General features: G+C 37.9%; 2 protein-coding genes across 21 annotated transcripts in view; both read left to right on the top strand.

Annotated features, from left to right (window-relative positions):
• The window catches only part of LOC141575734 (uncharacterized), a 56,793-nt gene extending 56,194 nt beyond the window's left edge, over nt 1-599 (top strand). For all 12 annotated transcript variants that reach the window (XM_074355770.1, XM_074355767.1, XM_074355768.1 and 9 more), the window contains one exon: nt 454-599. In XM_074355770.1, coding sequence (XP_074211871.1) covers nt 454-595 — 142 coding nt within the window. In that variant the 3' untranslated portion in view covers nt 596-599. The remainder of the gene's footprint in view (nt 1-453) is intronic.
• Nucleotides 600-1,841: 1,242 nt separating this feature from the next.
• The window catches only part of LOC141575733 (ankyrin repeat domain-containing protein 26-like), a 48,742-nt gene continuing 37,049 nt past the window's right edge, over nt 1,842-13,534 (top strand). For 3 of the 9 annotated variants that reach the window (XM_074355755.1, XM_074355752.1, XM_074355750.1), the window contains exons 1-9: nt 1,845-2,117; nt 4,176-4,328; nt 4,936-4,990; nt 5,368-5,437; nt 8,116-8,176; nt 8,264-8,451; nt 9,726-9,855; nt 10,258-10,319; nt 12,802-12,895. In XM_074355755.1, the coding sequence (XP_074211856.1) occupies nt 4,298-4,328; nt 4,936-4,990; nt 5,368-5,437; nt 8,116-8,176; nt 8,264-8,451; nt 9,726-9,855; nt 10,258-10,319; nt 12,802-12,895 (691 nt within the window). In that variant the 5' untranslated portion in view covers nt 1,845-2,117; nt 4,176-4,297. Of the gene's footprint in view, nt 2,118-4,175; nt 4,329-4,935; nt 4,991-5,367; nt 5,438-8,115; nt 8,177-8,263; nt 8,452-9,725; nt 9,856-10,257; nt 10,320-12,801; nt 12,896-13,534 lie in introns of those variants that run through there. The other 6 variants (XM_074355756.1, XM_074355754.1, XM_074355751.1 and 3 more) reach the window with 6 other exon arrangements.

The following is a 13,534-nucleotide window of genomic DNA, read 5'->3' as shown; positions in this document are numbered from 1 at the left end:
TAGTGCCAGGCACATGCTTCTCAGCGTGATTAACTGCAGCCGTGACTATTTTTATTGCCTTTTTTATTCATATTACTGTTTTCAGCCTGCAAACAGCTTCTCCTTACCTGACCTCTAGCTGATTTTAAAGTATTGTATTTCAGATGAGGGAAGAAATGGGGAATCCTTTATTTAAATCTTTACCTACTTCAGATAAGTGACCTCAGCATCCTTCTCCATCAGAGAACTTTAAATTAGCAACTTCTACTATGTGCTACCCAAGTAGGACAGGAGGCTTCTTTTTTGTCCCTCTGTTTTGGCCTTGGAGGTAATTTGCAAAGATGAGCACTCAAGCATGTAAATGGTCAGTTCTCCAGGGGTGGGCAGGATATTAACTTGGTAAAATAGATCAAATTAACTGTTTAAGTTAAGCTAACTAAGTTCCTAAGGGTGAAGTTGTCTCTTTTATTTTAGATCAGCACTCATACTTGCTGTGTATCATGACTCACCGGACATAGTCAAGCTGCTTCTTGAGAAACGTGTTAATGCCGATTCGCTAGATTCACACGGACGGACTGCTGAAGAATATGCTTATTGTAATGGTTTTGAACAGTAAGTGTTTACATTAAAGTGCCAGTTCTCTCTAAACTGAGGTTGAAAATGACCTAACTGTTACTTGTTACGTGACAGGTGAGAGTTCCTAGTTGGGAGCAGGCACTTTGGGGATGGCAGTGAGACCCTCCACATCATCAGCTGGAAACCAGCAAAAGGCCAGACTAGTGAGATGGAGCAGTGGGCACAGGGTTCTTTATCTCAGGGTTTGTAAGGTGTTTATCCTTAGGGTCCTGCTGTTCTCCATTTCATTCCAGTGTAACCCCAATGCATGGGGTACAAATAATGTCACATATCTGATTTTTCTAACTAGTTGTTTGGGTCTTAAAATGTTTAGTAGAGCAGAAAATCCTGTATTTTCCTTTGGGGACTTCTGTAATCTTGCTGTTGAATTTTCCAAGAACCTAAGGGATTGCCTAAGATCACAGTGACAGTCCTCTCTCACAAGGCATTGGGGCAGGGCGAGGGCATTCTAATCGTTCTCTTGTTTCCCTTGATTCTGTTGCTGCAGCATTGGTACTAAAACTGGTTTTAACAGGATCTCTTCGGCAGCTGGGTCTGGGGTCTGGATGTTGCTCTCTAAAGACCTTTAATAAAATTTTAAAAGAAGAAAAGGAAAAAGAAACTGGTCCTGCAGTCGGGTCATGATTGACCTCTGCTCCCGGGATGCCTGTGCTGATCCAGTTTCCGCGGTCTTCGTGGCGATGGACACGTAAACTTAAGAGTGACAGCTTGTTTAGTTCTCATACATATGCTTGTATGAGGTCATATATTTATAAATAAGTTTAACTTCAAGTTATATAGTAGCTGAGGTGCCCTGAATTATAAACCACGAAGAACAGCTAGTCACCGTAATTTGTAACATTTTCTGAAAACTGCCACATTTAGATGTTACACCTATGAAAAAAACACACATTGGGTTTTATTTGGGATTCTCAAATAGTTCCAGCATTAAAGTTCAAGAACAAATTATTCCATTCTTCCACTGTTTCTCTGAGCATCTGGGGGATACATTATCTCATTAAATCTTCATAATACTCTTACGAGTATTAATAATTAACTGCCTGACAGTAAGATCCCAGTTTTATAAAGGGAGACTTTGAGCTGAAGAGAAGCACCTTGTCCAGGAACAAACAGCTGTTGGTTATAGAGCTGGGACTTCTGAGTTCGAGATACTTTCCGTATGTCACGGTCACTCTAGTTAACTTTTACTGAGCTGTACTGCACTCAGTTCATGACTACTTCACCTTACTTTTTTTCCTTTTTAAGTATACATCCTAAATTTAAAAGTGTAGATTGTACAAATTTGAAATATATGGGACAATTGAAGTTTTGATATTACCTCTGATATTGTCTGAAATAATCTAAGAACTTAATATATTTGGTAATTGTTTTTCATATTAGCATTCAAGTACTAATATTTATTTATCACTTTATACATAGCCTTTACCAACTGATTGTCGACTACAGAGCCGGAAAGATACCGAATACTTCCCCTCAAAATAGCGACCTAGGACAGAGTTCTGGTAATAAGTTACTGTTGTTGGGCCCACCGTAGATACGGAAGTAAGATTGAGGAAATTTTGATAATGAAAGGGCAGTGATGAAAGCCAGTGTGTAAATTTCATGTATGTTTTTATTTTTTTAATTAACTTTTTCTTAATGGTCTAGTATTCAGAAGTATTTAAGAAGTTAATTGTGGGTAATTTAAAATCTGAGACAATATTGTCTTAAAAGAAATTCATTTGTTTAATCATGGCCCCTTAAATCCCATATTATATCTTTGTGTAGATATGAAAAACAGGTTTTTTTTGCTTTGTTGTACATTTCCTGTAACATTATAACAAGTTGGCCTTGTTACAGAACTGGATCTTTAATTTTTACAGCAAATGGATTACATTGGGTAAATGAATGCTAGTTATTGCATAGTGATTAGTCTCACTAAAAAGTGATTGTCTTTAAAACTGGGAGCTCGGCAATACCTTCCTGGTGCTGTAAACAAATGGCCAACAATTAGAACTGCACAGCTGGGCCAGTGTGCAGCATACTAATAAGAGATTGTTTTTTAAAGGTACCTAGTGATAGGGCAGAAGTCAGGAAAGCAGTGCCTTGTTGAGAAGTACTGGTTACTTTTCACATCATTACACGAACAAGGGTTCTCTCACCAATTTCATTCCTCAGAAGTGCAATGAGATATGCTGCCTTCATGAGAGTCAGATGTTTTCTTCTTTTTTGGGGATACTTGTCATGAAACTATATTTTGTTAGAACAAGGTTTTCTATTGCCATTAGTTGAAGGATTGTCATAATAAGTATTCAAATAGCACAACTCAGGACTCAACAAATTGTAATAAAAGCACAGAAGTGCTTCACATAAAAAAAAAAAGACGACTGTTGCCTACGTGTGACCCCTCGCGTGCTGTTCAGTCTGAACTGTATGAGGGCACCTTTAACTTGGTAGACCTTGATCAAGCAAAGAACTTCTGTTGTAGGAAATACAAAGATGGAAAAGACAGAGTTTTGGTCTTCAAGGTGCTCATAACACAACAGAGTTGCCCCTGGTTAATGTGTTTTTTTTTAACAGGACTTTCAAAGAAAACATTCTTATCTGTTAATTCATCCACTTAACAGATGACTATCAAGTGTGTTTTAGGTAGTAAGCACCACTCTGACGTTACAGAATGCAAACAGGTCAAAAGCACAGTTCCTGGCCTCCGGGAGCTTGTTACTGTCATCACCATTTTTATGATTGGCTTTACTTTATTCTGTGCTTACTGTGTCCCAGAGCCCACGAGGACTTTGTAACTGTCTTTATGTATTTTTTATTGGTATTTAACATATGCCAAATACTTCAAGTCCATGGTGAGGAAAGAAGTTTTTTAAAAGTGTGTAGGATGTCAGGTAAGCCATGCAGAGCGAGTAGAAGTTTGCCAGGGAAGGAGGCAGAAGGGCCGTGTTTGGTGGGTGGAACATCTTTGAAGATTACATTTGGCAGAAAGGACAGCGGTGCAAAGGCTAAGATGTGCCAGTGAACTTTGCGGGATCTATGAGTTTCATTTTGTTGGTGCAGAAAGGATGCTGTAGGAATGATTGGGAACGAGGTGACTACCTAGCTCAGGTATGCTTCTGAAAGCCTTTCTAGTAGTATAGAAAGGAGGAGGTCTGCTGTAGACCTTGGGAAATTTGTCAGAATGCTTTTAGCTGCAAATAATAATAGGAGCCCTAAGTAACAGTGGCTACAGCAACAGGAGTCAGGATTGTTTAGAAGGTTCGGTGATGAAATCAGGATCCCAGATGCTGTCCCTCCTTCAGCTGTGAGGCTGCTGGTGTTTGATGTCACCTTTCCTGGTCTGCTGATTAGCAGCAGCTCCAAGCATCATCTTCTCACATGACAATATCCGCAGGCGAGGAGGGCTGCTTCTCTCTGCATGTTTTTTGTAACTAGGAAGGAAACAAATGCTTCCGTAGACTTCCCCTAGCATCTTATTGGCTGGGCTACATCACATGCTCATTCCTAAAGTAGCCACTGGGAAAGGAAATGCAGTTACTCTGATGACCGTAAAACAATCATTTCTCTTTCTGCAGCTAAGGAGAGTTTACCTTCTTCTCATCCTGGGGCAGAAAATATCCAAGAAAAGTTGCAATTGTCCAGCAAGGACAACGAAGAAGAAGTGTTTGTCGAGTTGGGAACCAGCAATGGCAGCTGCATGGATTCAGTGAAGAATGTTGAGCAGAAGAGTAAGAAGATTCGATTTGAGTCTTAGGGTTTCCTGTTATGACATAAAGCAGGGATGCACAAGCTTTTTCTGTAAAGGGCCAGAGAGTCAATATTTTAGGCCATGTGATGTCTGTCACATCCACTCATGTCTGCCATTGCAGTGTGAAAGCAGCCCTAGACCGTATGTGAGCGAAAAGGGATGACCGTGCCCAGATAACACGAGGCTGACAAAGCCAAATGGTGGGGTGGTTTTGTCCCGTGGGTGTCGTCCAGAAATACCACGCTATGTAAGCTTGACACTGTCAGTTTATGATACTGATTCTACTAATGATTATCATTCTTTTGTGAGTCTCATAAAGTTTGGTTGGGATTTTGGTCCTTGAAAACAGCAGTTCACTTTAAAATACCAAATTTGGATAAACACCCTCTTTTTTTTGATAAATATAAAGGAGGGGAAGTGGTTTTTATGCATTAATTACCTACCAGGAGTATACCAGTATTCACTCAAGTGTGTAGTCTCCAGGTGTGGTCCCAATGGAATGCTTTTTAACAAAAACATTGGTCTTATACTTTCAATGTTCTGTGTTTTTCTATTGCCCATATAAACTATTTTACTTTCTTCTTTAGTAGAGATTTCAGTGACTAAGGTTGCACCGAGGTTTGAAGACATCTGTGTAAGCAGGTAGGATTTTATGGATTTTTAAAAATTACATGTTGACTAAGGGAACACAGAGAAAAGAAACAAGGCTTCTTGAGTGTCCTACTGTGGGTTAGACACCGTATTATGTACTTAGCATTTGTTACCTCATACAGTCCCCAAACAGCTTTGCAGAGTAGCTGTGCTGTTATAGCTTACTTCTAGTTAATTAGGCAACTGTAGTTTAAGGAGGTTGACTAGTTGACCCATGATTCCATGGTTAACAAGTAGTTGACCTGTGACTTAACCATCAGGCAGCCTGGCTCCCAAATCTGCTTTCTCATCCCTCAGCATAGACTTGTGTGACTTGTTTGTTTAAAGAAATGAACTCACTCATTTTTGATGTGTATTTTTCTCCAAAGTATTTCACCCAAACATGATATTGATGATTCACGGCCTCCATCAGATGGTAACTTAGATCTTGCTCCCAAGGTAAAGTGTTTTCTTGTGAAATTAATTTTTCTGCTCTGAATTTAGTTCTGTGTAGTATTTTCTCTTAAAATTTAGCAGTGTTCTGCTTATCATTGTTTTATGTTTGTATGAGAAAGTTGGTCAGAGTAAACCATTTTATGAAAATATGGCAGGTTTTTTTTTTTTCTTTTCTTTTTTTTTTTTACTTTGATAAATACTGAAGATGAGGCTGAAGCAAAATGGACTAGAAAATAGATCGTGACAGGAAAATTGTATTGTGGAAAGATTTCCCACAACAGAGGAGGTGTGAAGCTTGGCCAAGGCTAAGGATTCTTTGACTTTCAAACCACACTGACAGCACTTGTATAATACTCGTGCCTCAGGGACATCTTCAGTGCACACAGCTACTTACTGTGATAATCATGGCCTCTTCCTGGGGCCTTTCAGTTCCAAAACTTACGTAGCATGTATCTTTTTTTTTCCCCCTTGGACACTTTTTATTTTGGTATCAGAGAGTTGTGAGGAAAGAGGGTTTTTTTTTTGTTTTTTGTTTTTGTTTTTTTTTTACTTTATTTCTATCTCTGGTTCTGCATTAAGACTAAAATAATAGTTGAAATTCTAGAAATTTAGAAATTAAAATTCTGTTTCTCAAAATCCATATTATAAAGAGATTCCTCTGTGTTTTCTTAATTATCCCATTACAAGTATATTCAAAACTCTGCATCTAACTGAAGAATACATGTTTTTCCTAAAATAACAGCCAGCTTTAAAAGTAGACTCTTAATAACAACCATATGATGAAACCTATTTCAGAATTCTTCTGTATTACAGTTTTAAAAAGTATGTCCAGTCCTCGTGTCCCATTCTAAAATTTCAAGTTTCAGACATTTTGTAGTATAGTTATTTACATATTCATCTTATAGCCCCTGCATCAGTGTACACCGCTAGAGATTAGGGAACGTAATTGTGCATTTCCTGGAGCACCTAGAATAAAGTCTTAAATGTAAGAAGCATTTTAGTATTTTTTGAATGTGAATGCATGAAGAGACATGGAATTCTGCATCATGCTGCACGTACTGTAACATGCACACTCTATCATAATGAAATCTGTTTGATGGTACAGGTAATATAATATGCGTACTATGTCATAATGAAATCTATTCAAATTCTAAAAATATGACTTAAATTTCTATTCCCTTTATTTAGGCTGTAAAAGTTCAGTTGTTATGAGAGGAAGTATGTCATAAATGCCAAGGAAGTAGATAAGAAGTATATGATAAGTAGGAAGAGGTTACAGTCTGTTTTTCAGTATCCACCAACTGTGAGCTTAGAATTTGAGATGAAAACTTTTTAACCTTCTTTTAGCCCCCTCTCATGTTCCATTAAATATATCTTTTCAAGCTATATATTATCCTTAGAATCCTGATTACCAGTTCTTTGTCTAGGTGGAAATTTGATATGTTAGGAACTTTCTAAAATCTATTTTTCTCTCTCTCTAGTAATAATTTGCAGCGTTCAGGTAGTGAGAGACGACCATGTTCAATTGAGTGACTGAGAGTGACAAAATTTAACTCTCACTTATATTAGTATTTACAAACAAACAGTTGTAGAGTAATACAGGTCAGCATTATTGGGGATATACTATGAACAAAGGCCTTTGTTTTATATATATGTTTCATATATCATGTATTTTGATATTTTTATAAAACTTGAAGAATAATATATATACTTGCATATATAATTTATATGTTTTTATATATATAATAAAAAGGTAAAACAGAGGCTTTCACTCATGGTATATCCCTAACAATACTGATACATTCCTGATCTATTATATATAAATGCTAAAATATATATATTTCTCCACATGCCTTGTTATACTTACATTTTCCTTTTTTTCTTGCCTTAAGTTTGTACTTGACTAGTCATGTCTCATTTTTTCTTTTCTTCCTCCTCCCCACTTTTTTTTTTTAATGGTTTGTCCCAAACCTAATATTTCTTTGCAGAAAACACTTCTTCAGTGTCTGTTCTTTCAGTCCATCTCACTCTGCCTCTGTGAACATATTTAGTGACAGTTTTCTGTTTACTATGTGTGTGGCTTTCACTCATGAGTCATTGCCCCTCAGAATTACTTTTGTTTTTATTCCTCTTTCTTAGAAGTAACTGAATTTGAACAATCATTTGTCTTTAGCTTTTTGGCGAATGGAATAGAAGTAGCTTATACTGTTTGTTGTTCTAACTCATCCAAATAAGATACTGCTAAAAAGTAAACTCTCATATTTCCCCCATGAGAGATCATTCACACATATATAAATCATGCAAGCATATTTCAAAATATAACAATTACTTTAAATTTCTTAATGTTAGTTTTTTCAATAGGACTGTAAACTATGAGGGATAAGTTTTTGTTCTAGATCATTTTGGTCAAGAAAGTCATCTAATGGATACCATAGTGTTTGTATAATAATCAATGAGGGGTAAAGAAAGTAACATTTTGTTACCCCTGAGGTCATCTCTCATCATCCTCACCCCATGAGAAGATGTATGTTGGTAACTGACAGACCCAGGACTTGAATCCATATCTGAATGACTCCAAAGCCAGCACTCTTTGTGTTAGATCATCTAGGAATGGGGAATGTTACAGTTACTTTTTTCAATTTCGTATTTGTTGTTCTTAAAGCTGCTATTTTCTTCTCTAGAAAGTCCGGCATCCAAGATTCGCAAAGCTAATTCAGGCCTGGGAAGAACCCATGATAAACAGTAAGTTATTTGAAGACTATCTTTTTGTGTTTTCACTGATGAGAAATTACAGATAATTCCATCTACCATACCTTGTTTTCACTACAGCAGAGGCAAAAGATGGTGTTTTGAAACCAGGAACTAGCACCTTCTTTGAGGACAATAATTCTAATAATGAAAATGAAGATGCGGTTAGAACCTTTTCCCAACCATCAAGTGAAGTTTCAGGCTTTTCTCATCCTGCCTTCCCAGCACTGGCACCTCTCACATCTTCAGCAGTCCTTGGTGTTACAGAGGTAAGTCGTTTTGTTTTTAACTTTTCCTTCCTGTGCTTTTTCACTTACCGTCCCCCTGATTCTCATGGGGATGAAAAGGATCCTACACAGGAATGGAAGTCCTCAAGATCACAATAGAAAACAGTGTGATAACAAGAGAGGTACACGTGCAGGACTGAGATTTGTAAAGGTTGGTGGCAATAAACAGTTCTCAAATATGCCATTAAGAAAAAAAAGAATAAGAAAGCAACTGGAAAGAACGGCTGGAGGAAAGAACGGCTGGATGAATATGAAGATGGGCAGGGGTACAAAGGGGAAAGATTCATCTAATAAGGACAAGATAAATGAGTGTCAAAATGAGAGAGATGATTATACAAAAAAACAGCAGAAATAGTGGGGTTGAGAGCAGGAACTCTATAGTACAAATTATGATAGAAATTTTCTCAAATTCAAATTAAGAGAAGGAAAAGTCAGCTTATGGAAAAAAGTGCTCAGACTCTTCTGAAGGACATATAGCTGATTTTATGAACAGCAGAAAGAAAATTTGATCCTCACCTTTTTTCTTTTTGGTTATAGAAGTTTGTTTTTTAATTCAAATGTAGTTGTTGTACAGTATTATATGAGTTACAGGTGTGCAGTAAAGTGATCTGGTTATACATACCTATGTATATATGTAATTCTTTTTCTTTCTTTTCCATTGTAGTTGTGAGATATTGAATATAGTTCCCAATGGAAGTTAGTTTTAACTTGAAGTTATTTCTTTTTTTAGAAATCCTCACATTTAAATTGATGAAGTGATGTCTTATATTTAATCCAGCAAATTTTGTCTCTCCATTCCGTCCCCAGTAACTGAGTTCTAGTTTTCCATGTGACTTCTCATGCTGTTTCACACCTCGACCTTCGGCTCAGGCTGCCCTTTTTAGAACCCCCTTCACGTCTGCTCTTTGCACTGGGTCTGTCGTTTAAGACACAGTCTTGTCTTCCCAGCGTTCCCGGAGCTATTGACACGCAGCAAGTCTCTTCTCTCCTTTGTGCCCTTACTGTGTCTGTTCACTGCAGGTGTAGAGCTGTTGAATGATACTTGTCTGTGTTGATTCATTTTCATGTGTCTCTACCTCCCCTAGAATATAGAGCAGAATCTGTCTTTTATGTAGATTGCCAGCTTCTCCCAGGGTAATGCCTATGATCTGATGCATACAGTAAATATATGTTGTCTTCCTGACTGAATGACCAAGTGTAGGAATATGATGTTTTCTGAAGTTGGGTTTTTGTTACATTTTGTTTTGTTTTTATAGGAAGAAACAACAAAGCCGAAAACTGGGGGAAAAGAGAATGGCACTCGGACTATCAACAGTGTTGTAAAGGAGCAAGCAGATCATAGCAAATTGATTTCTGTTGATGGAGTACACAAAAGTGACAGAGGTGGTAAGTCAGTGAGCATCTATGGATTTTCTTCTCTGTTTAAAACTAATGTGGTTGGAGGGGGGAGGGTATAGCTCAATGGGAGAGCGCATGCCTAGCATGCACGAGGTCCTGGGTTCAATTCCCAGTGCCGCCATTAAAAAAAAAAAAAAGCTAGTGTAATAAATCTAAAGTGTGTAGATCCAAATATGATATCCATTTCTTAAGTGTTTTTCTTTTGCCGTCTTCTTTCATAAATACCCCAACTATGACCAAGTTTTCTTCCAGAAAATGCTTCAACCTTCTGAAATTCTTTTCTGCCACTTTAATTTATTGACATATTCATGAATCAAGATAGACATATATATATTTAAACTTCCCAGTGGTATGTGTTCTCATTAATGTATTCGTGACTGCATTTTGTAGGCGCAACTTCAGCTTTAGGATTAGAAGAAAAGGAAGATGTCAAATCACCCTTGGATTCTGAGGTGCTGCCTTCTATTATTATTTTCAGATATAAGCATTGCGTGATATTAAAACAAAAATGGACGGATGTTCTGACTTCACTTTCTCACTTCTGCATTTTCCCAGCAAAATTTTTTCCTCATTTTAACCCACACTTAGTAAAGTCATTCCGTGCTACATGTCATACCACTGCAGAGTGCACTTCTGTTAATTTTCCAGACTCACATAATGAAACTGGTGTATGTAGTGCAAAAGCCAAGGCTTAGAAGTCACAGGGAATCGGTTTGGGTTCTGAAGTTACCTTTTCTAAAAACTAAAAATAATTCTTGGTCAGCCTGTGACCAGATGTTTGTTTCTTTGTTATAAATGAATGTGTAAAACTCCTAGTGAGATTGAGAGAGAAACAGGTTGTACTAAAAAAAAAACACGGTGTTTTTGTTTGTTTGTTTAACCACTTTGTCCTTGAAAAGACAGTGCCTGTGACTTGAAAGTACTATTATATTTGGATTGTCAAGTAGATCTGCAATGAACATTTCAGGAGAAGCAAAAGCAAGGGGAATAGTAATAAATATGTGGGGTTAAAATACCAGCAGTTTGGTTTAGTGATGTTTTACTGAGGACAGCGCAGTTTGGGTAGGGAATAGCGTGCACTGAGTACCTCTATGGCGACCGGACTTCAAGGAAGCTAAGTGCAGGGTAGTGATGATCTATTCCAAGGTGACAGCCATGGAAAGAGGTAAGAAGAGCCTGAATTCTTGGATCTCGGCAGCTCCTGCCTAGTGGCACAGCACTGTATTTGAAGTCAGCAGACGTAGCATCCTGGTTCTGACCCACTGTGGGATCTTGGAAAAACTTGTCTGACTTATTTGAATGTCAGTGACCTCGTTCAAAAACATGGTACTGATACCTACCTCTCAGGTTATGTGTCATGAACAAAACTGGTAACAAATGTGAAAACACGTTGTCAACTGTAAAGGGTGCTATAGAAATGTAAGAGAATGAGCACAGTGGCCACTAGGGACCTAGTGAAATGCTGAGGACACTTTTTTAAAATCTGAAGGACAATAAAATGGGAAAGTTAGAGTGGGCACGGGGATTTCTCATTTGGGCTATGTTGAGTGTCGGTAGACTATTATCGGACATCTCCGATAGGTATATAGTGCTTTGGTACTTGAAGCCCTCTGGGGAATTTAGACGTTTTGACCTTAAATAAATTCCTGTTCCTGAACACCAGCTATGCACCAGGCAGTTAGACACTGAATGTAGCAGTTGAGGGGTTAGGCTGTAGTGGCAGGAACAGAAGAACAAATAAACAGGAACCCTTTATCAGGGACAGTAAGTCCTTCACATAAGGAACGTGGAGAGCGTTAGGTTAGACAACAGTGGGGGAGTTTGTAGTTAGGACGGGGGTGGAGTAAGGGTGGAATTTAGGTAGTCAGAAAAGAGCTGAGTGTGACCAAAGCTGCCAGATGATGGACAGGAAGGAGCCAGTCACACAAAGGTCCAGGGGAGGGATGTTCCAGACAGAACAGCAGGTCCCGTCTGCTCATCACGGTGCTCCAGCATCTTGGAGTGGCCAGGAAGCAGTGAGTGGGTAACCGTCCTTAGAATCACTGTTATTGCTGTGTGTAGAGAAGAGAGAATGTGCATCATAAGGGCCTGGCACATGCAGGTGGTCGCTAAACAGTGTTCTTATTCTTCCCTTGTTAAAGTAAAGCTTATGGTACTTTTTTGAAGAGCTGCATAGCTACATTTAAAATTTTTCTGCTGTTAATTTAAACAAATGTTTTTCTTTCTACTTTGGTACTTTATTCAACTATTTTCCCTATCAATAAAAGTTTTATCAAATAATAGATTCTGCTAAGCCTTTGTTTACTGAAATGTAGCAGTTTCCACAGTGTTCTGTTAATACTCAACATGACAGACTCGAAGGCTTCTTTTCATGCCATGTGTGTTATTTTAATACTAAACACAATATGTGTACTAAGAAACATTTTAAATTTATAGCACATTTATTAAAGAATATTTAAATATGTATATTTTTAATTGTATTTTTTATTGAAGTGTAGTCAGTTTATAATGTTAGCTTCAAGTGTACTGCAAAGCAATTCAGTTACACATATAAAAATACATATTTTTTTCAAACGTCCTCTTCTTTTGTCGAGGAATGCAAAATGGAATTAGGTGTTTTGAAGTTAATTCTTTGTTGAAATCTGCATGTAAGTCAGTATTTTGTCTGTGAAAATGTTTGCTCTAGATTTCCATGCTCAGTTTACAGAGTCAAAAGCCAACTGAAGATAAAAGATAGACTTGATCTGAAGAGTGTATATGAAATTTTCTATTTAAATGTTTGGGTTTCCAGGATATGCTTATTTTGTTTTTGAGTCTAATTGCTTTTAAAGTAGGAAATTAAAAAAAGAATAATAAGGTAGGAAACGCAGGTATCTTCTTAGAAAGGGATCAGGAAATCTTTATGTAATTCATTATTAATATTAATTTTAACAGAGTATCTCCGAGATTCAACTTCTGAACTGTGTTGATAATTTATCTGGAGCTGCAGGTCGAGGAGAAAAAAATACATTAAATGGACAAATAGAAAGTAAGTACTGTATTTTATTTTAAAAAAGTCATTTTACAGAACGTTGATTTAAAACATGGATTTGGATCTATTCTCTCAGCCAAAGAAAATCACCTGTTGAACATATAGTGAGAAAAAAGAGGAGAAAAGGAAGTAAATTGTATATCTTACCAGGTGTCAGCAACAGATTAAACTAGAATGCTGTTTAAGGAGCTCAGTTGTTAGCTTTCTTTCAAGATGCTCTGTGACCTGAGGACAGTCAGGAAACCAGGAGGAGGGAAGGAGGGAGTGAAGAATGAGGGAGGTATAGAGGAGGGGACTAAATGAAGGAAAAAGGGGGGGTCCCTGGCAGGAGTTGGTAATGTAGAATAGTTCTTTAGAAGAAGGAAGAGAAGAGTGTTTGAAATGAGACGGGTATGAAGTGAGCTGCTTCCAGCACCAAAGCTTGTCCGGGAAGCACAGCAGGATGTCTCACTCCCTCGTCCCCCCGACCATTAGGAAGGCGGCAAGGACGGCGGTACCTGATCACGCAGAGCTGGGTGTGCCTGCCGTGGGTGAGCACAGGCGTGTGTGGTCAGCTGTCAATGTCTGGACCTTTGTGTCATGCAGCGTGTTGCTGCCTTATAGGATGGTGTCTCATAGGCCAACAGAAGAGTGGGA

Source organism: Camelus bactrianus, chromosome 31 (assembly GCF_048773025.1).
Source record: "Camelus bactrianus isolate YW-2024 breed Bactrian camel chromosome 31, ASM4877302v1, whole genome shotgun sequence".
NCBI classification, from domain to species: Eukaryota; Metazoa; Chordata; class Mammalia; order Artiodactyla; family Camelidae; genus Camelus; species Camelus bactrianus.
This window is presented reverse-complemented; position numbering and strand designations above follow the sequence as displayed.